Source organism: Fusarium venenatum (assembly GCF_020744135.1).
Source record: "Fusarium venenatum strain MPI-CAGE-CH-0201 chromosome Unknown EDB82scaffold_1, whole genome shotgun sequence".
Classification (NCBI taxonomy): Eukaryota; Fungi; Ascomycota; class Sordariomycetes; order Hypocreales; family Nectriaceae; genus Fusarium; species Fusarium venenatum.
The window spans coordinates 5,457,805-5,483,513 of NW_027072129.1; the positions used below are offsets into that span (position 1 = coordinate 5,457,805).

The 25,709-nt window shown below is 48.2% G+C and overlaps 6 protein-coding genes across 6 annotated transcripts; 1 reads left to right on the top strand and 5 right to left on the bottom strand.

Annotated features, from left to right (window-relative positions):
- Nucleotides 1-1,561: 1,561 nt before the first annotated feature.
- EDB82DRAFT_520591 (armadillo-type protein) lies at nucleotides 1,562-5,293 on the bottom strand (the record flags this gene model as incomplete). Its single annotated transcript, XM_025730385.1, has 8 exons — nucleotides 1,562-1,801; nucleotides 1,850-2,146; nucleotides 2,199-2,471; nucleotides 2,523-2,677; nucleotides 2,727-3,018; nucleotides 3,068-5,103; nucleotides 5,171-5,215; nucleotides 5,275-5,293. The coding sequence occupies 8 exons, from the start codon at nucleotides 5,291-5,293 to the stop codon at nucleotides 1,562-1,564; spliced, it is 3,357 nt and encodes a 1,118-aa protein (XP_025589515.1).
- A 1,173-nt stretch (nucleotides 5,294-6,466) lies between these two features.
- EDB82DRAFT_53688 (nitrate reductase [NADPH]) lies at nucleotides 6,467-9,805 on the top strand. Its single transcript, XM_025730384.2, has 2 exons — nucleotides 6,467-8,639; nucleotides 8,701-9,805. Exons 1-2 carry the CDS (start codon nucleotides 6,869-6,871, stop codon nucleotides 9,606-9,608), a joined length of 2,679 nt encoding a protein of 892 aa, XP_025589514.1. The 5' UTR covers nucleotides 6,467-6,868; the 3' UTR covers nucleotides 9,609-9,805.
- On the bottom strand, nucleotides 9,722-11,978 carry EDB82DRAFT_571546 (uncharacterized protein). Its single transcript, XM_065609919.1, has 4 exons — nucleotides 11,291-11,978; nucleotides 11,093-11,231; nucleotides 10,815-11,021; nucleotides 9,722-10,765 (listed from the first exon to the last, which is right to left on the bottom strand). Exons 1-4 carry the CDS (start codon nucleotides 11,604-11,606, stop codon nucleotides 10,003-10,005), a joined length of 1,425 nt encoding a protein of 474 aa, XP_065465622.1. The 5' UTR covers nucleotides 11,607-11,978; the 3' UTR covers nucleotides 9,722-10,002.
- Nucleotides 11,979-12,709: 731 nt separating this feature from the next.
- Nucleotides 12,710-18,459, bottom strand: EDB82DRAFT_425421 (uncharacterized protein; the record flags this gene model as incomplete). The annotated part of the gene is made up of 6 exons (XM_065607645.1): nucleotides 12,710-14,718; nucleotides 14,767-16,346; nucleotides 16,817-16,851; nucleotides 17,024-17,421; nucleotides 17,471-18,053; nucleotides 18,112-18,459. The coding sequence occupies 6 exons, from the start codon at nucleotides 18,457-18,459 to the stop codon at nucleotides 12,710-12,712; spliced, it is 4,953 nt and encodes a 1,650-aa protein (XP_065465623.1).
- An 827-nt stretch (nucleotides 18,460-19,286) lies between these two features.
- On the bottom strand, nucleotides 19,287-21,045 carry EDB82DRAFT_487226 (uncharacterized protein). Its single transcript, XM_025730380.2, has 3 exons — nucleotides 20,605-21,045; nucleotides 19,949-20,519; nucleotides 19,287-19,892 (listed from the first exon to the last, which is right to left on the bottom strand). The coding sequence occupies exons 1-3, from the start codon at nucleotides 20,681-20,683 to the stop codon at nucleotides 19,643-19,645; spliced, it is 900 nt and encodes a 299-aa protein (XP_025589510.1). The 5' UTR covers nucleotides 20,684-21,045; the 3' UTR covers nucleotides 19,287-19,642.
- A 226-nt stretch (nucleotides 21,046-21,271) lies between these two features.
- On the bottom strand, nucleotides 21,272-23,911 carry EDB82DRAFT_53802 (uncharacterized protein). Its single transcript, XM_025730379.2, has 3 exons — nucleotides 23,423-23,911; nucleotides 23,052-23,348; nucleotides 21,272-22,970 (listed from the first exon to the last, which is right to left on the bottom strand). The coding sequence occupies exons 1-3, from the start codon at nucleotides 23,448-23,450 to the stop codon at nucleotides 21,307-21,309; spliced, it is 1,989 nt and encodes a 662-aa protein (XP_025589509.2). The 5' UTR covers nucleotides 23,451-23,911; the 3' UTR covers nucleotides 21,272-21,306.
- Nucleotides 23,912-25,709: the final 1,798 nt, after the last annotated feature.

Here is a 25,709-nt window from a genome sequence, read left to right on the forward strand (position 1 = left end):
GATTGCGAAATGACACTCTTCGGGGATATAAACACTGTAACTACCTGCCTATCATCCAGGATACGGGTTCTTAAAGGGAGAATCTGGAAAGCATGTACTTTTACGTGAGAGAGAACATAGAACCCAAAAGTCAAGGCAAACACTCCCAAGAAAGGAGTTGTCTCCTGAGGCGGTACCTTGACGGGGATGTTCAGCGGGCGCCCGTGAAATATGACGAGTCCTAGAAGAAGTAAATGACGGGACGGTGGAGGCTAGGAAGGTGACACAACTAAGGTGTATGAGAATTTTAAAAGGAAGGTGCTCTCGACTCAAGGTTGGTGCATCTTCCTCTTGTCAAGTCTTCGCAGGTTCAGAAAGAACGTGCCCAGAGTCGAGATGCAATAGAGAAGAAGATACATTTTGTTGTTTATCTTCTCCCCGGACGGCAGAAATTACTTGCCCAGTCTTGCAGGTGAATCACGGTTACACAATGATGTCGCTTTTCACAGTGGACTGCTCAAACAGCGAAGCAAACAGCAATTTTGCCTACAAGACGGCAATAACACTCATATAAAACTAAAACAATAGTTTCCCGGGACCAACGAGACGATTAGCGTGATCAGTAGGCCTCCAGTCAGAAAACGGAGCAGTAATTCCTCAATATCAAAGGCCACACTGGCTGCCTCCCCACCTACGCAGGTTGTTGGGAAAGCGCCCCCTATTCAGTTAGCCACGGGAGTCGTGATAATAGGGTATTGAAAGAGTTGGTCAAGTCCTGAGATCTGATGTCCTGCATTGGGTATCTCAATCATTAGGTATCCAGTTATGTAGAATCGGGGCATATGCTACTATGTTAGAATATATTAGGAGCACTCTTGATACGGGTACACGAAGGAAACCAAAATATCTCCTGAAATATGAATCACATTGTAATTTATCGACAGCAGAGACAAGGGACGGTCATTCTATCGTTTTCGGTGGGAACTTTAGTAATTCAGTCTCAAGCTAAAGTAAACTGGATGTCCAGCAATCTTATGTGGTTTATATGCTTCCGGTGAGCTGTTCAGAACCCGTACAATGTGCGACAAGGTTTGAAAATATCAGCAATCGCTGCGGCTTTGCGTCCTTGCGGACAGCTAGTCTTCTTAACCAGCGTTGGGTAGGAAGGTGTTGTCTAACGTGCGAGATCTCCAGCTATGAAGCAACCAGCATAGCCCCTGCGTTCGAACAAGAATTATGATAGTTGTCTCTCGACGACAGAGACGGAGCTAACGACTAGTCAGACGCGGCAGATTTAGATGATCTATCGTGCTGCCACAGGGGGCATGTGGCCCCTTGGCATGTGGCGCAGGTCGACGCACTATTGCCGTGCTCGCAAATGTGACCAGGCAGGAACCGAAGGTGTCTCTTCGGGGCGTCATCATAAAAGGGGCTTAGTGAATTTTGTGCCCATCCACTGACTGGTTCAGCTGAGGCTGGATTACCTAGTTAGAAGCCTTACCCGTTTTTTTGCATGTTTACCAATCCACATCACTAAGTTGGAGTTTGCGAGACCTCTGTCCTCGATCTTTGTTCGACTTGTCTAAACGGTTGTGATAATACGTCGCCGGTCGTTCGTTGCCTGAGTTTGTATGTGAATATTGGTGTTTCGATAAAGTTGTGGAAGGTGAGGGTCTGTACCACCATCTTGATCTTCACTCTGTTGGAGATCGTAGTTGAGAACCAAGTTCTTGATACGTTGCTGTTCCTCCCGCTCAGCCAGTTGCTGGTTTTTCATGGCAACGGCAAATGTCGAATCAGAAGGCAGCTCAACAGTTCGTGTCTGGGTACAAGTCAGCATTGAGCACTATACGAAGTTCAAAATACATACCTGTTGGCGGTTGCCCCTTTTGGTCAATAGAGAGAACGCCATGGTGTGGCCGGGAGGGGACTCCCCTTCACCTCCCTCTGTCGAAGTCGCCTCCCGAGTCTTGGAGCGAACTGGAAGCGGCACGTCGAAGAGCTGTTTACGCTCGAATTTGCGTGATTCGAGACTTTCAGCCATCATTTTGGCATATTCACGCTCAAAGTCAGCTTCGTCTTCAGGGTCAACCTCCTCTTCTTGTCGGGTCACAACAATAGCCTCTTCGTCAAAGGCACTATCGCTGTCCGAGTCCTCCTCCATATCCTGTGTCAACTTTGTCAGTAATTGCCAGGTAATTGGCGTAGGATAGACTCACCTCTGCCTCTTCCTCCTCCGAAGCACTATCATCGTTGTCATCACCATCTTCGTCATTGTCATCGTCAGATAAGGCGTCACTGGTTGCATCGTCCACATCAACTCCCTTATCAACGCCTGCCGACTTCTGATCCTGGGCAACAGCAAGCTGGAAGGCTTTGACTGCCTCATCCAGTCCAGAAGCAATCTTCCACTGCGGGCGCGTAAGGGCAAATGTATCATGAACCAGGAACTCGATATCCATCGGCAGGGACGCCTTAGTAAAGATGTAGTACTTTGAAATTTTAGTCGCGGATGCCTGGTGAGGAGAGCGGCATAGACATACCTGGAAGAAGGAGAGAAAGTAATCTAGCTTCTTACCCGCGGCCCCGCGGTTAAAGAACATGCCGCATGTCTCCAGCATCGTAGAAACAAGGCGAATTCGGAAGAAGTCATCAGGGGGATCTAGTGGGCTATATTTGCCAGGCACAGGTGGTCCACCTAGAGGAAGTTAATTGAGGGTCGTAATACCACCGTTCAGACTGCTTACCATATCCAAACGTCATGATCTTGTACATGATGTCAAAGATGACAGGATGTTCAAGCATACGGTAGTTGTAAAGCTCGCCAAGATACTTCACTTCAGCAACGCGTCGCTGATAGAATCTGTAGTCGTTCTGCTCAAGACCAAACGTCATGGATTCAATCACGTTGTCGATAACCTTCACTACAAAGGCAGGGTGATAACGATAGAGCGCGCTAAGCAGGATTCCAAGAAGGTGAACGCTTCCATACTTGACCTTTCCAGGCTTGGAAAACACCTTTTCCAAGATGGCAACCACCTAGAGGATTATAAGCCAGATGCCACAAAACATGAATGTTAGTCCATACCTCTGTTTCCTCCCAGTGAAGTCTTCGAATCTGCTTCAAGATCTTGCTATAATTTCTCTTCGTCATATCAACATAGATCAATTTGCGAACGAACAGTTCCATGGGAGTGCGTTCCTTTTGCTCGATAGCCGAGCGTTCTGGCGGATCAACGTAATAGACGGCATTATCGATAAGCATGCGCTCTGGCTGCCCAATATGCTGAACAGACTTCTTGCGCTGAAGAGTTTCAAGGAAACTCATCATACGCGGGGCTGTTTCTGGATTCCGAAGCAGGTAACGACCGCAATTCTCGATCAGGTTGCAAAGAATTTCGATGTTCATGCGTGAAAAATCGTCAAGACTGACCTTCAAACAATGAAAGACAACATGCTCGGGAACAATGCCAAATTTTGTTAATTCGGCAAGATAGCGAATGTTACTTAGGCGGACCTGGCCCAAAAAGTCCTTCTCTTTCCGTCTTTGCAAGCTTCGGAACTCAGCATCCAGGTAGTCAACAAGGCCTTTCGGAACGTCTGGCATATATCGTCCCAAGGTAGCAACGAGTCGTGACCAAGATGGCAGCAAATCGCTTCGGCCTTTTGGGACCTCTGTCAAGGCCTTGACGAGGCGGTTGCGCGAAGCCTTCGAGTTGAGGAAACAGAAATCGATGGCCGTCTGATCGACAATGTCCTTGTTTGTCAACTCGGGTAAACGGGCAAGCAAAGCATCGACTTGCGCGCCAATGGTTCGGTTTGCGATGGATGTAGACTGATCGTCGGTGACCTCAACAGTCTTTGTAGCTTCGGGCATTTCGGCCGGGTCCAACTTCTTGCCCACTTGCTCGTCGGTATCCGTCTTCTTCTTTTTTCCATCTTCGAGTAGAATAGCCGGCACTTTGCCTTTAAGGTCAACTAGGTTTTCGTAGAAGCGGCGCTCGTCATCGTCCTCCCAAATCCCTGCGCCGTCTCCCATGGAACGCAGGTAATCGCCTGTCTTGACAAGACCGATAGATCCGTTGGAAGCAGCGAGTGAATCATCCGAATCCTTCAAATCAGGCATTTCAACCCCAATGGCATCTGCGACCACTTGGGCGTTGGAGACAAGGCGTTCCTGAGCCTTTACCTGTTTCTCATAATTTGCCTGACGGTCTTCGAAAACCTCACCAGATTTCACATAAGCCTCAGCATTGCGCCGAGCTTGCGACTGTATCGACTTCTGGTCCCGGATAATGTGCCCTTTGACATCGTCGAAATACTTTTTCAGGATATTCCTAAATCGCTCCCGCATTTCAGGTTCGGCAAAGGGCTGGTCTTCGTCGGAGGATATTCCATTCTCACTTTCGTCGCCTCGCTCAACTTCGTGTCCTTCTGTAGTGCCATCTTCCTCCACTGTCTTTCGACCGTCGGCTCCTGTTGGCTTCACTCCAAGGATATCCCAGCTGAATGACTTGACAAAAATGACGAGAAGCGGGAGATTTGCGTGTTCGCGGTCGTATCCGAGTAGATCTTTCAGCACTTCGAGAGGGAAAGGTTCCGCACCTGCACCCTTGTTGGTCCGAGTTTTCAATTCGGTGCTCTTGCCGGCAGCTCCCTTGGTCGCGTCGTCAGGCTTGCTGACATCGTCAAGCGTCCTGATAACTCCCACAAGCCACAGCTCAGTTACCACTCGAAGTAATGCGCGCTGTCTAGTGATACGCTCCTTCTCCTCCTTCTCACGAACCTCGGGTGCCAGAGATTTGAGGATACCCTTATCAGGAGTTGCCATACCCTTACCAAGCAGCCACGCTAGATATTCCGTAAACTCGCTTGGCCCGAATCGCTGGTGAAGCGCACTGACGATCTCAACACCGGCCTCGATTTCACCAGGCGACTTGAGTCTACAAAGGCCTTCATAGCAGGCAGATATAATCTCGGAAAGGTACTTGTGCAGGCTCAGGGTTCGGATTTCCTGGAGGAAGGTGCTGAGGGTCGCAGCAGTGACAGCAGTTCGTAATCGTTTGATGAAAGCGGTATTCTTCTTGAGGGACGAATCGAGGGTCTTTCCAACGAGGAATACATCTGTGATAGTTTCTGTTAACTGACGAGGGCGGGGGGAAGTGGTGGGGTAGGCATAGATGATTCATACCAGATTCGCCATCCCATGCCTTTTCATTCAGTGTGCGCAATTCGCCTGTAGAGATAGTAAGCGCCTATATTGAGAACAGAAGAAAGAAATTAGAGAGGCCGTACGCTTCCTTGCGCGATCCATGACGGAACACGACGTGATTGGAGGCGATTCGCGACTTGGGTTAAGTTCTAGAATAGATCTGGGATATGAGGCGGGTGGAGGCGGCGCTGCGTTCAGCGCAGGCGGCCTGCTAAGGGATGTGCTTCCCTAGAAATCGATGCTGTATAAAGGGCAAAAGAGCCGACATGGGTGATTCCGTCAAGCCAGGACGGGGGGAATGCGAGTGAGCAGAGCCGGTTTGTCGATGTCTAGGTCGAGTTTTGCCGTTACCTGATTTTGAGGTTTGACACTGAATGGAACTGACGGGACGTTAAGGTACCGACAACCATACAGAGTCACACCTGCCCTGCCTTGCTGTACCTTATTAGAAGTGGAGGTTGCCCGATGGGTGTTGAGTGGGGTTTTTGCACTTGCCGCCTTAGTTTGTGCTGACCCTGTCTGAGTGCGCGAGCTCCATCAGGCCATGACTTGTAATATAGAGTATATATTTCAACAAAGGAACTTGTTGCAAAGGAAATTCCAGTATTTAGCCGTAAGTTTTTGCAGAACACTAACAAACCTACAGGTAATTAAAAATAAAATAAAAAACAAAACTAAAAATACCTTTACCCATAGTTCCTCCCAGTCATGGAGGTAAATGACAGCGAGTAACAGCAAAAGCATGGCTTTGTGTTACTGTTTCGAATTCAACTACTTCCTCATGGCTCTATATCAGTTCAGTTAGTACATGTTAGCATATTATAAAGGGTTGTCTACTGATAGACTGGAGGTCATTTTACCCTATAGGGTCCTTGTAAGGAAACTGAATATCTACCAGGTAGGTATCTAACCTACATCAAAGAATCCATGGACGTATAAACGCTACCTACCTACTATTCATTTTCATTTTCATATGCCTCAAAAATTACATCTGCCTACCCATGTACCAGGCTGACGTAACTCAAGCATATGGCTATTAAAATGAAACAATCGCTTGCCAAGAAGGTTAAATCCTGATATAATGTTATAGGTAGCCAACAATGGCACGGTTCAGCTTGTCATGTTGTCTGCACAACGAACAGTACGATTATGACTAGATTTCATCAAAATATATGGCAATTGTGCAAGAATCTCCGGTCCATAACCCTGTTCAAACGAGGCACGAGGCATTGAAGCCGGGTCTTGCTATCTTTATCCCCTTATCAGGTCAGTTCTGAGGTGGGCCCAGGGTTCTGTGGTTGATACATCTCCGGCGACAATCGCAAAGCAACAAACATGATTCGCCCTTTGCCTCCGTCTCCTGATAACGATAAACCTTCAACCTCCGCGGATCAGACCAGAACAAACGCATCCACTCTGTTGTAATTTGCATCTCCTCGCTTGAAACCAGAGAAACACGATATCATGAACGAAGCCTCAGCAGATCCAATGGAGACTCTCGGGAGTCAAGGGATGGGTGAACGGCAGCCACACCGCGTCGATCACCCACGATAAGAGTTCATATACGGGACTCTCGCCGTTTACTGGACATCTAGATTCTTACTGAAACAATGTTATCAATCCTCTTATGATATTTCATTCCAAGTCATTCACACCAAGTACAGAGCTTCATTAACCATGGAGACTTCAACAACTACTACAACTATCATCTCACAGCAGGCTCATAGCCTTCCCCCATCACCGCCAAGTACAGCGAAGCCATCTCGGATAGGTAGCTTTCACGATCTACAAAACATCACATCGGTTGATCAGCCTTGCCTTGATCAAATCAAGCCCTATCCTCTTCCTCCCAGATCTTCACCAAAGTCTGTTCTAAAGGAGGATCTTAAGACCCCAGACAGTTTTGTCGAAAGAGACCCCCGTCTGATCCGTCTCACCGGAGTCCATCCATTCAATGTCGAGGCACCCCTGAGCGACTTGTACGACGAAGGCTTCCTGACTAGCGAAAACCTCCACTATGTACGGAACCATGGCCACGTTCCCAGATGTGAAGACGACGAGATTCTTGATTGGGAGTTCGAAATTGATGGCCTTGTCGAAACCCCGATAAAGATGGCTGTAAGGGACCTTATAAACGACTACCAGCAGTTGACATACCCAGTGACATTTGTATGTGCTGGAAACCGTCGAAAAGAGCAAAACATCGTCCGAAAAACAAAAGGCTTCTCTTGGGGTGCTGCAGGGTTGTCGACTGCTCTTTGGACTGGTGTTTTTATAGGCGACCTACTTGCTGCAGCAAAGCCCAAGCGTGGAGCTCGATATGTTTGCTTTGAGGGAGCAGACAAGCTACCAAATGGCTACTATGGAACATCAATCAAACTCAACTGGTGCATGGATCCCAACAGAGGTGTCATGGTTGCGCACAGGATGAATGGAAAGACGTTGCATCCCGATCATGGCAAACCCGTCCGTCTTGTTATCCCTGGTCAGATCGGTGGCCGAAGCGTTAAGTGGCTTAAGAAGATCACTGTCACCCAAGAGCCTAGCGACAACTGGTACCACATCTATGATAATCGTGTGCTACCGACGATGGTTTCGCCTGAAGAGAGCGCAGACCTGCCTGAAGTCTGGAAGGACGAGAAGTACGCCATCTACGACCTCAGTACCAATAGCGCTATATGCTACCCTGCTCATCAGGAGAGTGTCTCTGTCACGAATGCTTCAGAAAGCTACAAGGTACGAGGATATGCCTATGGCGGTGGTGGAAGACGCATCACCAGAGTTGAAATTACACTTGATAAGGGCAAGACATGGAGGCTTGCACACATCCGATACCATGAAGATGATTATCGCAACGCACCTGAAGGCGATACCCTCTATGGTGGTCGGGTCGATATGTGGTGGCGCGAAACATCATTCTGCTGGTGCCTCTGGGACCTCGACATTCCCTTGGGCGAATTAAAAGACGCAGATGATATCATGATGCGTGCCATGGATGAGTCTATGAACATTCAGCCGAGAGATATGTATTGGAGCGTTCTAGGAATGATGAACAACCCCTGGTTCCGCATTGTGATTCACAAAGAAGGCAATGCGCTACGCTTCGAGCATCCTACACATCCTACTCTCAAGATCAAAGGCTGGATGGAGCGTGTCAAGGAAGATGGCGGAAACCTCACCAACGGTTACTGGGGCGAGAAGGCTCCTGGTGAAGTGAAAGAAGTTGTCATCAAGGAGCCCGAGAAACAGATCTGTTTGACAAATCCCCATGTTAATCGAACGATCACCATCGAAGAGCTAAAGGCTCATGAAGGCGAAGATGAGCCTTGGTTTGTTATCAATGGCGAAGTATACGACGGTACTCCTTATCTCTCAGGTCATCCTGGTGGCGCGGCATCTATATTTGGTGCGGCCGGTCAAGATGCAACTGAAGAATTTATGGCTATTCGTGAGTTTCCATACACCAAGTCCAAAACTCCATTGTATCTTTACTAATATGTTATCTTCAGACAGCGAAAATGCCAAGGCGATGCTTCCAACATATCATATCGGCACCCTCGATAAGGAGTCTCGTGCCATTCTCAGCGGCGACGCAACTACAACGAGCGACGATGCAAATCGAGAAACATTCCTGCAATCTAAGACCTGGAGCAAAGCTCTTCTTTGCAAGAAGACGTCCATTTCACCCGACACTAAGATCTTTTCCTTCAAGCTCAACCACGAAGGTCAAAAGATTGGTCTCCCCACTGGCCAGCATCTCATGATGCGTTTGCGCGATCCTGCCACGCGAGAAGCCATCATCCGCTCGTACACACCGTACTCGGACGGATCAGATTGCGGCCAGTTGGATATTCTTATCAAGATTTACTATGATACTCCCGAGCGCAAGGGCGGCGCCATGACACAGGCGTTAGACTCACTTCCCATTGGCCATTGGGTTGACTTCAAGGGACCTGTGGGCAAATTCGTCTACCACGGCAACGGTCTTTGCATCATTAATGACAGAGAGCGTCGTGTTCGTCGCTTCATCATGGTCTGTGGAGGCTCTGGCATCACCCCCATTCGCCAGGTCCTTCGCGCTGTAATGCAAGACCCCAATGACACAACACCCTGCATTGTGTTCAATGGAAACCGCAGTTTGCGGGATATCCTATGCAAGGAGGAGCTCGACAGCCTTGAAGCATCTAATTCTTCAAGATGTCGCATTGTCAATGCACTTACAGACCCGCCCCCTGGTTGGAAGGGTATCAAAGGTTTTGTGAACCAAGCGCTGGTCCCCGAGCAAATGGCGTTGCCCAAACCAAGTGGTGAAGGTGATGAGTTGGTGCTCGTCTGCGGACCTCCGCTAATGGTTAAAGCTGCCGAGGCAACATTTATAGGTTTAGGCTTTAAGTCGGACGATTTGGTATTTTTCTGATTGAATAAGCGTAAATAGGGAAAGGTTATAAAAGCATAGAATATAATGCTTTGCATCAAGGCGTTGCATGTGTTAATAGAATAAATGATTTTGAGTTCCTTCAAAGCTACCTACCAGAACTAACGTGCTTGACAAGGAAATAATATAATAGCTTGCTTCTGAGCTTCAATACAATAATGAACAACCTAAGAATCTGCTCTAAAACAAGACAACCCGACTCAATAATTCAACACCTTATATGTTTAGCAACCAGTTTTCTGATGCCCTCAGGCGTATCCTGCCTGCATGAAACCTAATCCCATATATGCATGCACTCATTCTTTTGTGCCACCTAATCGTAATTTCATAAATAAGGATACAGACATTCTTCCCCAAGCAGGACGGTCCGTATTAATCAATGCCCCCCCTCAGAGCTACCTTCAGCACTACCCCCGCCGGCTCCATGGTGAGCAGGATCAGGGTAGTACCATGCGGCAACAGCAATGGCGACATAGAGAATGATGAGCAGGAATCCTTCAAGATAATTGCTCTTTTGATCCTGGAGGAATCGCCCGACAGTAAGGATAGCAAGAATAAGCATGACAAGATCGAAGATGGCGAAGTTGAGATCGAGGGATTTGTTGAGACCCCAGCTGACAATCACAGCGAGGGGTGCATTGAAGAGGGCGGTTTGAAGTGTAGCACCGAGAACATGGGACATGGCCAGGTTGATCTGATTATCCCAGGCTTCGTCGATGGCAGTCAAATGCTCAGCAAGCTTTTCGACCAAGGGAACAAGGATAAGACCCATAAATGCGTCGCTGACATGTCCCCGTTCGATAACAAACTCGATTTGCATGACGAGGATGACTGCAGTCCAAGCAACAAGGCCGACGGAGATGACCAGAGCAATTATGCATTCGGTGAAAGTCAGCTTAGCCTTGGCTATGTCCTTGTGCTTGTCTCTGTCATTGTGCTCGTCTTGCTCAAATACAGCGTCGTAGATACCATGATGGGTTCGGGCCTGGAAAAAGACGTAGACCAGGTAGGCAATTATGAGTAGAACCGAGACAATACGTGAAATCTGAAGTGTCTTGTGCTCAAGATCTTGGCTGGTGAGCGTCTCGCCGTTGCCTACACCGTACTCGAAAACTGTAGGAAGAGCCAGGACGACACCACTGGCACGGGTTAGCTGCTGGATCATCTTGGGAGTTAACCTGAACTTACGCAGTCAGGAGTAGGCCGCTTCCGGCCTCACTAATAGCCTCACTGAAAACCTGTTCGTCTTCCAACATGCCACCAACAAAGAAGCAAAAGCCCAAACAGAGAAGCATAGTAGCGAGGATTGAACCGAGAATAGCAGCCTTGATGACGTAAAACATATCCTTGGAGAGAAGAATCATGAAAAGGATGATTTCGACGATAGAACCGATTCTAGATAGGCGCGTTAGATGAGTTTGTGGGACATGGCATGAGATTTCTCGGTGCTTCGGGTCAAGACATACGTGATCTCAATGAGAACACCCCAAACATGAGGCAACTTTCGTGAAAGCTCCTGGCCAGCGAAACCAATTAGGTTGGCACAGGGGATCATGGCGATATAGGCCAGCGCAAAAATGGTGACATGATTATCGGGCATAGCATCTAACACATGTCAGCAAAACTTGGCTCAAGATTTGAGGTTATTTTCTGGGACAACGCACAGCGAACGGCAATAGCAGCAGGAACGAAAGGCCACAGAAAATTGCAAAGAAGACTAGCTCGACTCGTGGATCTGAAGGAGATCTTGGAAAAGTGAATGGGGTGAAAGCCCTTTCGGCCACTCTCGCCTGCAGGTTTGATGTATTTTGACATCCTGCCGTTTCCGCCTTTTTCGCCTCTCTTGTGTTCGCTGTATGTGTTTGGGACAGGAAGAGTGCGGTCGTCGGATGAGGCTTGACGCATGTCGGGAGAATTGCGTGAGCGATGGCGAGGGCGGTGGGAGCGTGAGGAGGAGCGTTCGTGACGATCTCGAGGCATGTTGGCGACCTGTTTTTAATAGTTGCAAAAAGGACAAATGTCTAGAGAGTTGAATTGTTTGAGTTAAGGTCCAGGTCTAGACCAGGGGGCTTGTATAGACCGCCTCAAATGCCAAAGTTTTAGGTTGTGTTGTTGACTGGAAAGACCAAGCGCGGAGGGAGCCAACCTGGGGGAGGAGGAGCTTTGATATACGACTCTAACCTTCTAGGTTACCTTGGTTCTGGGGTGGAGGTCCTGTAAATATTGATGGAAAATATTGCATGAGAGAAAGAGAACCACTCAGTCGGTAACACTTGGCAAACCAGGACGATACAACAATTTTTGTTCAGTGCACTACACGCTACGCACCCTAGAGACAAAATAATGTAGTCGTTTGACTCGCTTTTGGGCTATTCTTTTTCTGTATCCTTAGCTTAGGTAGTATCATCATCTTCCCTGTCTAGGATGAATAGCTTCGTTCACTGGCTAATCAAGCCTCAAGGGTCTCCTATCTCGTTGAATCACAGCAGCAAATACAAAGACCCCTTGCAAACATCAACCAATAAGATAGCTCTAGCATGAAGAAGATGCGGTCACTCATAAACCTGGGCCCTGCCAAGTTTCAGTCCCAGTCTCGATTTTAGTCCTAGTTTTAGCTTAGCAGAGCCAAGCCGGGCCCAACCGTTAATTTTCGGCGGAGATTGCTTGGCGGTTCCTTGATCTTCGTCCTATTTTACCTTGGCGTTGGCTACGTCACAGACGCTGTATCTCTATCTTAGAGGTTCATCTAAAGCAGCACACACCATGGCACATCATATTATACATGATTGTTATTAGTTAAGTTAATCACTCTTACATTCACATCCTGGTTTCCATCCTCATCTATCTCGGGACTCATTCCTATCCATGACTTCAGTAGATCATTCCTATTTTACGCTTAATTTATAACGTTACTATAATGCATTCATTCCTCGCTCTAGACCCGATCCGTCTAACCAAATGACACCGTAGACTCTGTACAGAGTTGAAGCTTAACCCATCAGCCGTACAGGGGCAGCTTGCTTTGTGGCCCCCCTGTGCCGGTTTCCCGTCTACCTACACCCCCTTTGACGCCCTTACTGACTTCATATCGAATCTGCAAGCCACTGCTCAAAACCTCCGCCGCCATCTGTTGTTCCAGAATCCCCAGTCTTGGCACCATCCCCAGATTCCTCCAACATAGCCGCCTTACTATTGATCCCGTTTTCGAAAACTGCCTCTTTGGCCCGGTACGGGACTGGTTCCGCGAGTACGACTGTTTCAGTACCCATAGGGATGTTCAGCTCTGGCCCCATCGGCAGTGAATCCATGTCCACTTCGACGTTCAATAGAGTCTTGAGGATTACTTGGCTTCCTGCTTTGCTCATCACTTCGTTGGCCTGTTTGCATTGCTCGGATGCCACGCATTCCACACAGCCTCGCTCGCAACGACAGTTTTCAACTCGTTTCAGAGCATCCCTCAATAATTGATCTACGTGGTCGAACGCTTTGGTGCTGATGCCTGAGCCACCTGCACCACCTTTGGCATCGTAGAACGTCAACCGCGCAGGACGTTTACGTTGTGACTCCTGTTTTGCAAACTCTTTTACTGCCGTCTTACACTCGGTTCGTACGTCGCCAGGCATGCTAATAACAAATGCTGGCAGCAAGCTCATAATGGCATGTTCGGCAGCATGTATCGCGGCCGCAATGTGAAGTCGCCGCTCTTGAAGGATAGACATTGCCGTCTTGGGCACATCGAGCCACATCCCCTTGCTGAATCGAATTACAGGAGGATTGTCCACTTGTACCGCATCCAATACCCTGTTCTTCTTATCAACCTTCCAAAAGCCGAAGACGTTCTGTTGTATCTTGATTGTCCCATAATAAGCGTGCGACCGAGAATCAGAAATTGTGCGGATAGCTTCTGTCTCAGTAGGGTCGATGTCGGTATAGTCACGCTGAACAGTTGTCCATTCCACCTTGACTCTTTCCACCCTGGCCATCCCTTTGTCAGGTTGGAAGTCTCGCACAAGGTATGGATTACCCTGGTGAAGGAATATGGCTCCGTCGTAAAGAGTGAAGGTTGCTCTTGAGGCCTCCAGTTCCTCCAATACGATGTTGCGGCCGTTGGTGATATCAACAATGGCAAAATGGTCATCTTCTGTGTCTCGGATAGCAACATACTTTGCAGGGATAGGCCGGAATCGATCGTGGCAGTGATAGAACCCCATGTCATCCCTTATTAAACGCTCCACGCAGATTTTCGGCAAGTCTTTACCAAAGTATTTTGCGTCCTCCCTTGGTCGTATTGGCATTTCATATGCTGCGCATTGGATGTGCCCTTCACGCACCAACATGTTCTCCAGATCCACTTGCAACTCGCAATTCGGTTTTGTGAATAACTCGTCCGGATTTTGCATGTAATGCTGGTCTGTAGCAAACCCATCACCAACAAGTATTGAAAGTGAATCCTTGTTGCGTCGGCCAGCGCGACCACTTTGTTGGCGCAAGTTAGCGATTGTGTAAGGGAACCCCCAAGTCATGACACAATCAAGTGAGCCAATATCAATTCCGAGCTCCAATGCAGTCGTTGCAACAATCCCAAGAAGCTGCCCCTGAAACATTTCAGTCTCGATTCTTCGTCGGTCCTGTGCTGTGTAGCCACCACGATATCCCATCACAAGGTTGGTGCATTCTGGCCGTCCGAGATTCTCAAGCTCTTGCCTGATAGTGGTCACAAGCAGCTCACATTGAGCTCTGACTCTGCAGAATGCAATGATTCTAACGCCCCTCAGCATAAGTGCGCAGAATAGACGTGCACACTCAAACTTCGTACTGCCTCGGCCGGATGCAGGGTCGCCAGGGTCCTTGTACGGAGTATTCCAGCATAGGAATTCTTTGCGTCCTGATGGGGAGCCGTCATAATCTATTAGTTGAACGTTATCAATGCCAAATATGGTTCTGAAATGTTGTTCGGGGTTTGCAACTGTAGCAGAGCATGAGATAAACTTAACACGCCGATTTCCTACAGCGGCACATATTCTTCTCAGTCTCCGCATGATGAAGGACATATGGGAGCCCATTTGGCCATTGTAGTAGTGCAATTCATCAACTGTCGAGGGTCAGTATTTGGCCGGGTAAATAGTGCCAGAATACATACCGACAACATATTTCAGGTTCTTCAAGTATGACCTCCATCGTTCTTCTTGGGGTAATATGGTGATGTGAAGCATATCTGGATTGGTAAAGATGATCCTTGCTTGCTCTCGAATATCGTTACGCTCAGTCATTGGGGTGTCACCGTCAAAAGTTTCAATCATCGTCTCCTCAAGACCAGGCATGTAACTCATCATGTCTTTCAAACTCCTTTTCTGATCCTGCGCCAGCGCTTTTGTAGGAAAGATGTATATGGCTCTTGAATTATAATCTTCCTCCAGAGCGCGAATGACAGGAAGCTGGTAGATTAAACTCTTACCGGAACTCGTCGATGTTGACACAACAACATGTTTGCCATCATGTAAACTATTGAGGGCCTCTGACTGATGTGCGAAGAACCGAGTGATCCCTTTTGCATTGTACAGAGCATTGACCAAATCTTGGCTCAGTAGAAAGTTGAGGTCCCCATACACAGGATCTTGTTGTTCAAACACTCGGTGTCCGTCTGGGACAATTTGGCCAGTGTACCAAGGGCTTTCCTTCAGCTCTTGTACAATCTCTGGTATCGTCTTTCGTTCCTTTGGGATACTTTCCGGAATGGTTTCGGCCGCCTTTTCTGGAGCAAATTCTTCTTTGGCAGATGGAACTGGGATGAATGATTTCGTCTGTTCTTTGAGAGTTTCGAGAGGATCATGCCCGTTTTCTATGCATTTGTTGAGAAAGATGTTGATAGCGTTGGTGAACTTCTGATTCCGTCTCTCAATCAGGTTTGTCATTTGTTTTTGACTAAAAACAGGCATCTTCAACTGTTCGTCTCGAAGTTTTCGGTTCGGTTTCACCGGTTCACCTCCCTTCCCTTGAACCTGTCTCTTGAGGTCTCCATCAATGAACTCTAGAAAGAGCACCTCCCGCCCCATAGGTTCAAGATCTCGATCATGATTCTTGTCAAGGCTCTCCAGGCCAGTATATCCGCCAACCGATGAGTCATGTGCTGGTGCTTGAGACCTATATGACTTTCCAGCCCGAAATATCTCGTCTTTTTCAGCGCCCTTGACGTCCAGTTGCAGCATAGTCTCGTCGACATATGCAAAGTAGATACCCTCGGGACGGAGTGCTACCATGGAAGCAATCTCATCAATTAGTAACTCCCTCTTGATATGACCTTCAACGGCGGATTTTATCGTGTCGAAGGTTGTGGCAAGATGTTTTCGGGTCGTGCAGAAGGTGTAAACCAGGTTCAGAGCGCGATGTGTTCGTTCGATTTGCTTGAACTCCTCTGGCCATTCTACGACGCAAGGTATCACGACGCTACTAGCTTCTTTCTTTAGACTCGGTCGCCCTTTTCCTTTTTTCCCATCTTTTCTGGTCTTAGAATTGCTCGACTGGCTGGAAGTTGGACCCCCAACGGGAGGATCATCTTCAACATCACGCTTGCGTTTTCCCTGTTGCGACGACGATGACTGTTTAGTGGCAGCACCAGGCTCATTCGGATCCGGGCGTGAAGTCTCGGGATGTATCGTCATTTCATTACTGCCGTCGAAGGATTCCGCAAGACGTGACTGGACTTGATATATACCGTGGAAACTGAATGTGTGAAAATGTCGACGTCATTCATCATGAGTCGCGAAATTGATGCCAAATCACGTGCATGCACTTATAGAAGAGTAGGTACTAGTTCATTCTCCTTGAAATACAGACATCGAATTTTGGATACAACTAAGTGCCTATAGGCGATATCTAATCGAATACGTTTATTGGCATGAATGTGACTGCATGGCCAACACACGGCTGTGATTCATCTACTTCCGCCACCAAGAGTGTCCAGTTCTTGTACAAAAGGACCCTTTCCCAAGGTCATAATTCCCAAAGGGCACATAGGTATGCAGACAGAATTCTGTTCATGACACCATCCGAGCCATAAAACCACCGGGCTCACACAAATGCCCCATATCAGCATGGGCACGACATTTTATCCATCTCGTCGCTTGCTGACAATTTCCGGAATCAGCACCTGGCCTGACTGGCATATATATGTATCAATTCCGAATCCCTACCCACAATCCCGCCAGGTCTCGCTGTCGGGTGTCGTCTATATATGAGGTTCGCTTTGCGAGCGCTCCTTTGCCAGATTCTAACTGCTCTGGAGCTCCTTTTGGATGCTGCCAATTTCATTCATGAAGATCTTAGCATTAGCGGCTGACATCTGGAGGACAACTGTTAGCTTAAAATAGCAATGTAAAGTCAAAGATATCACCACTTACCCGCATTGTGATGCTCACAGGCTTGGACTGCTCACCCTCGAAAGCAGTGAAGAGAATACCAACAGACTTCAGTGAAGCCTTTTCTTGGAACTTCATAGCTGCAACAAGTGCTGTGTTCAAGATAACTCGGTGAGTCTGGTCCTGGCGCATGATGAGTCGAGCCACCTTGTGCCCTTGAGATCCTCCTGCTGCCTCCTCATCAACTTCCAGAGCGGAAGCATCAAATGATCCAGGGATAACAGCACCGCTATCGTCATATTCGACACAGGCTTGAGGCACGTTAATCTTTAACATGCCCGCACCTCGTTCCTTCCAGCCAGCTTCTTTATCGTGGTAGAACATCTTGGCTCTCACAGATACAACTGTTGCTTCTCCGGCTTCTCCATCGTTCACCTCAACTATAGAGCGTTAGAATCCATTTCACACGTTAAGCCATTGGATGCTTACTCTTTTGCAACTTAAGCTTCTTCTTCTCGTCGGATTCCTTCTCGGGAGAAGCGGCACGTTCGGTCTCAGCAGGCTGCTCGGCCTCCTCCGCCTCATTGTCATCTTCCTCGTCCTCCTCGACATCACTGTCAGGAGCTCCGAAAGGTTTCGAAGGCTTCTCGCTCTTGGGCGGCTCTGCTCCAGGTGCAGCGAAGCTTGAGAGGGGCTTGCCAGCACCAAAAGCAGACCCGAAAGTACTTCCACCGAATGGGCTTCCGTTCGTTCCAGAGGAAAGTCCAGCGAATGGTGATGCTCCGCCAGAGCTGCCAAAGGTCAGTTTGGGTGCTGCCGCTGGCTGCGCTGCCGTAGACGCGGGAGGAGAAGCAAACGAGCTAATCGAGGGTTTGCCAGCGGCGGCTGATGCGAAAGGGCTTGATCCTTGAGAGGCACTGAGGGAAGCAAAGGGCGATGTTCCAGAGGAAAGCTTGCCGAAACCAGATGCTGCAAAAGCGCTAGCAGATGTTTGTGGTTGAGACGTTTTTGTAGGGGAGTTGCCCGCCTGTGAAGTCTTGGTTGCTTCTTGACTAGAAACAGCTCCCGATGGCTATTGAAGAATTAGTTAAATCCTTGTGCCTCCATAAAGAGAGGTCGAATTGACAAACCAGATCTGTGTCCTCGTCGCGATGTCGCTTCTTCTCGGGCTCCAGTCGTAAGGACCTGTCTTTGGCCGAATCGGACGAAGCTACACTATTCGTATCATTCTCTTCTTCCTCCTTGCTCCCATCTAGTTGATCATGTGCTCGCTTCTTCTTAGGTGAAGTGATCTGCTCCTTCATATCCTTATCGGGCGCATCCGAGGTGTTGGCAGCATCTTCAGGGCCAGATGTTGGAGGATCGGAGATGGAAGATTGCTTTAGTTCGCGACGGGTGGCGCGTGTCTCTGCGTCTTCGTTTGTCTCAACGTTGAGGGGTTCGTTCTTGGGACTGGCATCGGGAGCGTCGTCGGCCATGGCGTGCGGCGGCTCGGTGTGATGATGACGGTAGGATGAAGTTAGAATATTGTTGTCTATGTGTATGAGTTTGACGAGGAAATAGTTTCGATTATCGACCTGATTTCCCTTGGATAATTGAACAAGAAACAAAGCCTATCAGTCGCAGGTGTTGTCCAGCAAATCTATGCGCTGGACTCAGAATCAGGCTGGGCGCAGGTTGTCTGAGTTGGGTCTTTGTTCGATGCTAGAAGCTGGCGGCTCAGTAAGTGGAACCAATCAAAGATATGCAGAGTCGCCAGCGTTCAAATGGATAACTACCTAAAAACTATAAGCCTACCTAGGTAAGTTGGCAGTGAGGTATTCATTCACCGCCCACCCGACGCCCACGTTCACACCAGCTGTAAGGAGGGGTAAATAAATCGATGCAGAGCTTTGAGCGTCATAATTATAGTCAAAAAAAGAGGCTGTTTTGCAAATTCTTTGAAAAGGGCATGGAAATGGTCAAAGGTTGACGGACTATGGAATGCACTTATCAAACTTGACTTTCATAACAAGAACCCTCGTTTCGTTCCACCGGGGTACCGAAATCATGGGACCATGGATGACTCCCAACACCAGTCAGTGCCTTAACGGAGTCCGATTCCCGCCTGTTCATGATCACAGCAGGGGTCTTTGCCTTGTTTGACTCTCCGAATCCTTGGAACTTATCATCGGGGGGCGGGAGATGATCCAGAATGGCATATGCAACTCTAAGACTGACTCTCGCATTGGCTTGGCTTGGAAAATAGGTACATACATGTCTCGTGGAGACCTGGGTTCCCCCAGCATGGTCGCGAATGCGCCATCGTGTATTCTTTCTCACGTGCATAAGGCCAGAGACCCAATACGGAAATTATACATTATCGTATTAGACACACCAGCATCTGCTACAGTTAACCCCCAAGAGGCGTGTAGCAGATTTCATCTGCGGGTTAAGAATTGTCACAAGTCAAAATTTGATCAATGTTTTCCAACGAGTAGCATAATAACCCAAATATCGATCCTCACTGGATTGCCGCATACCAACTACACCGCAATTCTAGTGAAGTTCCATTCGTTACAGGTAAAAGTACATCAACTCTAAATCAATCGTTTTAGTCTGCCCTTTCCTCTCATTTGCAACCTGGTTTCAGTGCATCCTTCCCTTGCTACAAGCTTGGGCTTAGCTGATAAAACACAGGCAGCCCAGACCAAGATAGAAGACGAGCAAGGGATATACTGCAAGGAAAACCCGGTTCTTGACCACGCCGCTACCACCCAAGATACTAACACCAGCGGCCAGGGACCAGCCGATCAAGACAATGTAGATCGGGATACGAGCAATCCAGTGGAGACCCAGAGCAGACATCATGGCAGCAAGGACTAGAGGGAAAAGTGTGTACCCGATAATACAGACGCTCTGAGCAAATGAGCTACAAATTGGTTAGTGAGTGCCACGTATGCGAGGGTATGTTGAGAAAGAGCTTACATATTTCCACCCAGCAGCTTGATTTGCAGAGTCACCACAGCCTCTCCAAGCCAGATCATGGCAAAGACACCACTGAAAACAGCATCTCTCTGTTCAGAACGAGCAGTGAAGCTCAGAAGAACACTAAGAAGTAGGCAGAAGATCAGAGGACCCCAAAGATCCCAGTCACGAAGGCCCGGTGTCATGTTACTTTGAAGCAAAGCTTCAGCGTCGACCATGCGGCTTGCCAGTCCAGTAAGTTCCTCTCTTGTTCCCGACAGACCAGCACCACGAATGCTTGAGTAAGCGCCGCGAATGCCTCCCTCGCTGTCGAACATGGTGCCACCGAGAAGGTAGCGAGGATACAGGACCTCTCTAAGCTTGGCCCAGACGGCGAGCAGGTCACGTCGCAACGTATCCCAGACGGACTCGTCAATTGTGTTTAGAGGGGCTGCTCGGTCTTCTCCAGGGATGCGTGATGTCAAATAGCCTTCGTTCAGAGGTCGCGATGATGAGCTGGAGCCGATGTTGCCTGTCAAGGGCTGACGAGCGTTGTTCGTCGCAAGGGGGTCGTCAAAGTCGTTGAGATCGGCTGGACAATGTGTGAGTTGAATGAAGTTCATGGCAGAACATCACGTAGAGACTGAGCTCCGCGATTGCGATGTATGATAACTCACCATCATCAGGGTCGATCAGGTCGTCCTCATCCTCTAGAGGTGGGTTGGCATAGTGCCCTCGAGCGCTGGAAGCTGACATGGTTAAAGGTTGTCGTTGGGAATTCGTTTCGAAAAGAAAGTGACTGCGTGAACGGTGGCTGTGATGCCGTAAGAGCAATGCCTGACGTTACAGTGGGATCGTGGCCTCAAAGAACGAAAGTTGCTGAGTATAAAGCTGACGTACGTATCTCTAATAACTGCGAAACTTCCACGGTCGCCTCTCTAGAAACAACCCCTTGACGGGAGGTGGCCCAAGCTTCTTACTGATTACAGCCAATCACATGTCTTGAACTAATACAAGACTTCAGGAACATATTTACAAGGGTTATCGGTTTCAATCCCTTGACACAGTCACTAACTAACACCAATCACTCCTTAAAATGCATACTTTTTGGTTTTACTAAACCTGATAAATTTAATTAATGATTGATTTATACTTGATTGCCGGTCAAGAATACATCACACAATTGTCGAAGAAAACTCTTTGTTTGAAACATACCGAGTACCTCTCGGCTGTCCAAACCCATTCCGCTCAGTGTCGTAACCAAATAATTAAAACGGCACCTCTCAAGTATCGCGTACTCACATCATAGGGTCAGCTACATCTCATAAACCTTTCGTCTTCGAGCTCTTGTTCAAATTCTTCCTCAATGCCGAACTGGATCAATACCATCTATAGGTATGATCGCGAGTTTCTTCAGCTGAAGCAGTAGGCTCCCGAGGGTTCCCGGACCAATGCTGTCCATCTAATTGCTGATGCGAGGGACCCGGATTGTAGCCTGTTTGGCCCCCGTACTCTTGATGGCCATTGTGCGCAAATGCATTTTGGTTCTGTTGGTAGGCGGATGGCTGTGAAAGCCATGAATTTCCATGGCCATTACTTGCATGGTTCTGGTAGCCCGTCCCATATGAACTACGGTCTGCTATGCCTTCCATGGAAAAGTCTGTTGAGGCAGAATCCTGTGGGTGTAGCGAGGGCTGCTGTCTTTGAGCCTCTCTAGCCCATCGCTGAGCGGCTTGATTATACGGCCCCTCGTATGAAGTTTCGGCTCCAGTGGGATCCCAAATGGGAAGACCATCCGGGGGGTGAGCTTCTCCTGATGGCTGGCCATGTCCGTATGAAGCTATGTTTCCATTGATGCCACAAACAGCCCAAGCAAAGACAGCAACATCTCTAATGGACTGCATGAGCTGATCCATGGGAGGACCTCCAGTGGCTTGGATTCCGCTGCGCAGCGGCATATGTTGCGGAGCCAATGGGGCCTGGAAATTGTGAAAGTTCTCATGCGAATACTGTGCTTGGAAAGGTTGCTGCGCCCAAGGGGCAGCAAAAACGCCACGGTCGTTGGTAGAGGGAATGTGAGGATTGTGGGCATCGGGAATCTGGGGTCGTGCTCGACGAATGATAACGACCAGGCCGTCAGAAGTGCAAGATACGACGGCCTCCAGTTCAACAGAAGGTGCCAGCTGTGGCGCTGCACGACTGCGCTCCCTGCTTGCTCGTGGGGTGTTTCTGCCGACCGGCTGTGGAGATGGGGGAGTAGGAGGGGTCTGATATCCGCCGACTTGTGAGTTGTGGGAAGTAGACCCCAGGGCATTGGAGCTTGTAGTACGCGATTCTCCCGATGTCTCTCCTGCAGAGAAAACACCGTCCTGCATTTCCACATCGGGCTCTACCTTGATAGAAGGTGCAACACCCTGATTGGAAGCCGAGTTGGAACATGAGTCAAGATCCATAGCACCATTCAGCTTCACGCCCCCTCCTTCAGAATCACTAGAGCGGCGACTATCACCGCGTCGTTGACGGTAAGAGGCCATCGAGCCTTCACCAGGTCTGGCCTGATCGGGACTTGGGCTGGTAGTGTGGTTGTTTCTGAAGTAACGGGACGGCTCCTCACTACTGACAATCCCATCACCATTCTCTGCATCAATCGTTGACTCTCCATCGGCATTGCTTTCTTCGTCTTCAAAGTCTTCTGGTCGTCGTGGATCTCTCGACCAGAAACGCAAGTAAGCAATGGAGTCGTTGGCCTTTGCGCTCTCAAGACATCTGACAGCATCATCCAGGCAGCTTTCACGGATGCACTCGTAAAAGCTCTTGTGCTGGACCTGACTGGCAGGAATCCCGAGAATGGACGCAATGGCTTCCGTTGCAAACATCACCGTTAATGTTCTGGTGAATCGGTTCAAGATGAGAGCGGCTCGAGGCTCGCGCTCCACAGGTGGCAACCTGAACTTAGAAGACAAATGTTCCAACATGTGGTATCGTGGGTCTCGAGGAGAACGCGAGAAGAGACGTCGGACCTGGGGTGCAACCAAGGCACGTCCTACTTCGAATTAGCCATCGGAACGTAGTATATCAGATAGAACCGCAACTCTATGGAGGAGCGCCTCGGGTGTGAACGTACTCTCGCTCTTGGCATCGCACCGGTAGATACTGATGCAGGCAAAAAGAATGTCGTGAACAATAGAAAAGACGCATTCGCTGCTCACCCAGCGGCCGTCACGAGAGCGAAGGCGTGCATAGTGCAGAACAGCAGCCTTGTCCAGCAAGACGCCGCGACTATGAACGGATCGCGCATAGGGGATTTCCTCTGGATGGAAGTATTCAAAGGCAGACCGGCCAAGTACCTCTTGCGGGGAGTAACCAAGAATTTCAAAGATAGAATCAGAGGCGTAAAGGATGTTGGCATCCGGATGTAAATCTGTGGTTGAATATTGGGTCAGATCGAACTAGACTTGAGACATGCAACGGATGCACGCGACAGAGATGACTTACTATGTATAGTCAAAAAAGTATGCTCCATGAAGACGATGACGCAAGAGCAGCGAGCTCCGCAACGAAATGGTTTGGTTTGGTCTGATAGCAGGATCTATTTGAGAGATGCGTAGAACTTGTCCAGTGACTGCTGGCTAATACCAACTAAATGATCACTGGAGAGGCGAATCTTGAATATTTAGAAAATAGAGTTTAAGCAAGTGCACGAAGAGACCTCGGTGCGAATAGAATAAAAGGTAATGGTAGTGGATTGGAACGCTCCCACCATGAACCAGTCTAGTTCGCTAACTCGAGATAGCTTCCTCTGGCGTCAACTGCCACAGTGGACCTAACGGAGGATATTGGATGACAGGGGCACGGACGCGGCAATAGAGGACCAGAAGGGTCTAGGTGTGTCTGGGCTTTTCAAAGCACGAGTTGACTATACAGATAGATAGAGAGCACTTCTGAGAGGTTGACTTGAGTATGGGGATAAACAAATAGAATGCCAATTGAGGTTAAGCAAAGAGAAGTTCTGGTACTGAAATACCGGTATCTTAAAGATATCCTCTCTGTGGTGCCTAAGAGCACTAATAAGGGAAAGGGAAGACAGATGGAAGTGTATTGAGTTGAGATATGTTGAGTTGAAGCTGCTTCATACACGGAGGGGGCAGCGTGTTATATATATAATTAATTTTTTGACAATACAACCACGAAGTATCCGTACAATGCAATGCAAGTAGACTTGAAGCTGAGGAACGAAACCGCAGCGGGTAAGGGAGGTTACCTATTGTGGTGGGGGAATTGAGTCGAGGTGACAGGGACTCGGAGCAATCAGCATCCAGGAAAGGAAGTCCTCGGCAATATGGATGTGAGAGAAGAGAAGTGCGAGGCTCAAAAACCAGGAAATGAAAAGTGAAATGAAGTGAGAAATGAGATTCTACAGCGAGTTTGACCAGGGTCTGTCTTGCTCAAAGACCGGTTCGAGAAAAATGTGGCTTGCTTGCTTGCTTGTCAAAGCCGTTGTCCTGACTCGAGGTCACTGGTTGATGGTTTATCGCTTGCCTATAGTCTTTTTTCTTTTTTTTTTTTTTGGTTTTAAAGCTGGTCTCGTTGCTGTACTCAAACCTCCCTAAAACCAAAGTGGTATCGTCAATGATATTCGACGAATTGACTGGAAACGCAGGTGTTGTCGACAAAATATCGTCACCTTTTTTTGCACACGAGACAAGGTTACGTACGTGCAAGGTATACCCAACCCATTGCATAACACGAATGGCTGAATAAGAGAAGACAAACTGCCACTTGCAGCAATGATAACGAAACCCCTACTATATCCCTCGGGCGCGCCACTGGCTGTTGCAGGTTCAAAAAGAAAGCCCAGTCCAAGGTGTGGACTCGGAATGAAGCTGCAGGAGCTGGACTGGAAGGCGATCACGATGTCTCACTAGGTTACGGTTACGCCGCCCAGTAAAAAGCAACGAAACTGAACCCCATTCTTGATCCTTCGTGTCAATGGTCAGTTTTCGAATGAGAAGAGAGGAAACAAGAGAAAATAGAAATACAAACTCTTGTTTTTCCCATCAATGGTGCAAGCTAGTTTAAGTCAATGGAGGAAACAATTGAGAGAAAATGACCATTCATGGCCACACCCCATCAACAGTCAAATTGTCTTTGCAACTTGAACTTGATTAGCTGACAAGGTACGTGATACCATACACAATACAGAGTACATACCCAGGCATTCAGAGAGACACACCTACCATTATCAAAGTGAGCGGGATGACGTTTCACAGGGTGACGACAAGGGGCATCAACGTCGATTCACGGAAGAGGAATAGTTGATAGAGGCTGAGGTGGGGCATTCCAACGTTAAAATAAAAACCGCCCCGATACAACGGCAAGATAACTTGTGTCAGGATCGAGCATGTTGAGGTATGAATCGAGGCTCTCAAACACTACAAACAGGCAAAGCTCAATTCTTTGAATTGCCAAAAGTTACATGTCTGAATTCAACACAATCAATCCTTGAACCGTTGAAGTGACACAATTTATTATTGCTTCATCTAACTGTTCAAGGTATCGTAAGCACTGTTACCCTAGATCAAGGACAAGGTGCATCTTTATCTTGCACTGCATTGTCTCTGTTGATGATTGGATATATACATAGCACAACCTCTACCTGCAAATCAAACACCTATGGAATTCTCGCCTTGTGAATCGTAGTACAGGACTGGAAATGAATGCCAATATCCGGTTCAACATCCTGGATTGTCAATTCCAAGAGCAAAAGTACAAACGCCAATTG

Coding starts and splice junctions, on each gene's coding strand:
- EDB82DRAFT_53688 (XM_025730384.2), top strand. CDS start 6,869: ATGGAGACTTCAACAACTACTACAACTATCATCTCACAGCAGGCTCAT. Junction 8,640..8,700: donor TGAAGAATTTATGGCTATTC/GTGAGTTTCCAT, acceptor TGTTATCTTCAG/ACAGCGAAAATGCCAAGGCG.
- EDB82DRAFT_571546 (XM_065609919.1), bottom strand. CDS start 11,606: ATGCCTCGAGATCGTCACGAACGCTCCTCCTCACGCTCCCACCGCCCT. Junction 11,232..11,290: donor TGCTGCTATTGCCGTTCGCT/GTGCGTTGTCCC, acceptor GACATGTGTTAG/ATGCTATGCCCGATAATCAT. Junction 10,766..10,814: donor AGCGGCCTACTCCTGACTGC/GTAAGTTCAGGT, acceptor AACCCGTGCCAG/TGGTGTCGTCCTGGCTCTTC.
- EDB82DRAFT_487226 (XM_025730380.2), bottom strand. CDS start 20,683: ATGTCAGCTTCCAGCGCTCGAGGGCACTATGCCAACCCACCTCTAGAG. Junction 20,520..20,604: donor CCTGATCGACCCTGATGATG/GTGAGTTATCAT, acceptor CACATTGTCCAG/CCGATCTCAACGACTTTGAC. Junction 19,893..19,948: donor AAGCTGCTGGGTGGAAATAT/GTAAGCTCTTTC, acceptor ACCAATTTGTAG/CTCATTTGCTCAGAGCGTCT.
- EDB82DRAFT_53802 (XM_025730379.2), bottom strand. CDS start 23,450: ATGGAGCATACTTTTTTGACTATACATA. Junction 23,349..23,422: donor TACTTTTTTGACTATACATA/GTAAGTCATCTC, acceptor ATTCAACCACAG/ATTTACATCCGGATGCCAAC. Junction 22,971..23,051: donor GTGCGATGCCAAGAGCGAGA/GTACGTTCACAC, acceptor AATTCGAAGTAG/GACGTGCCTTGGTTGCACCC.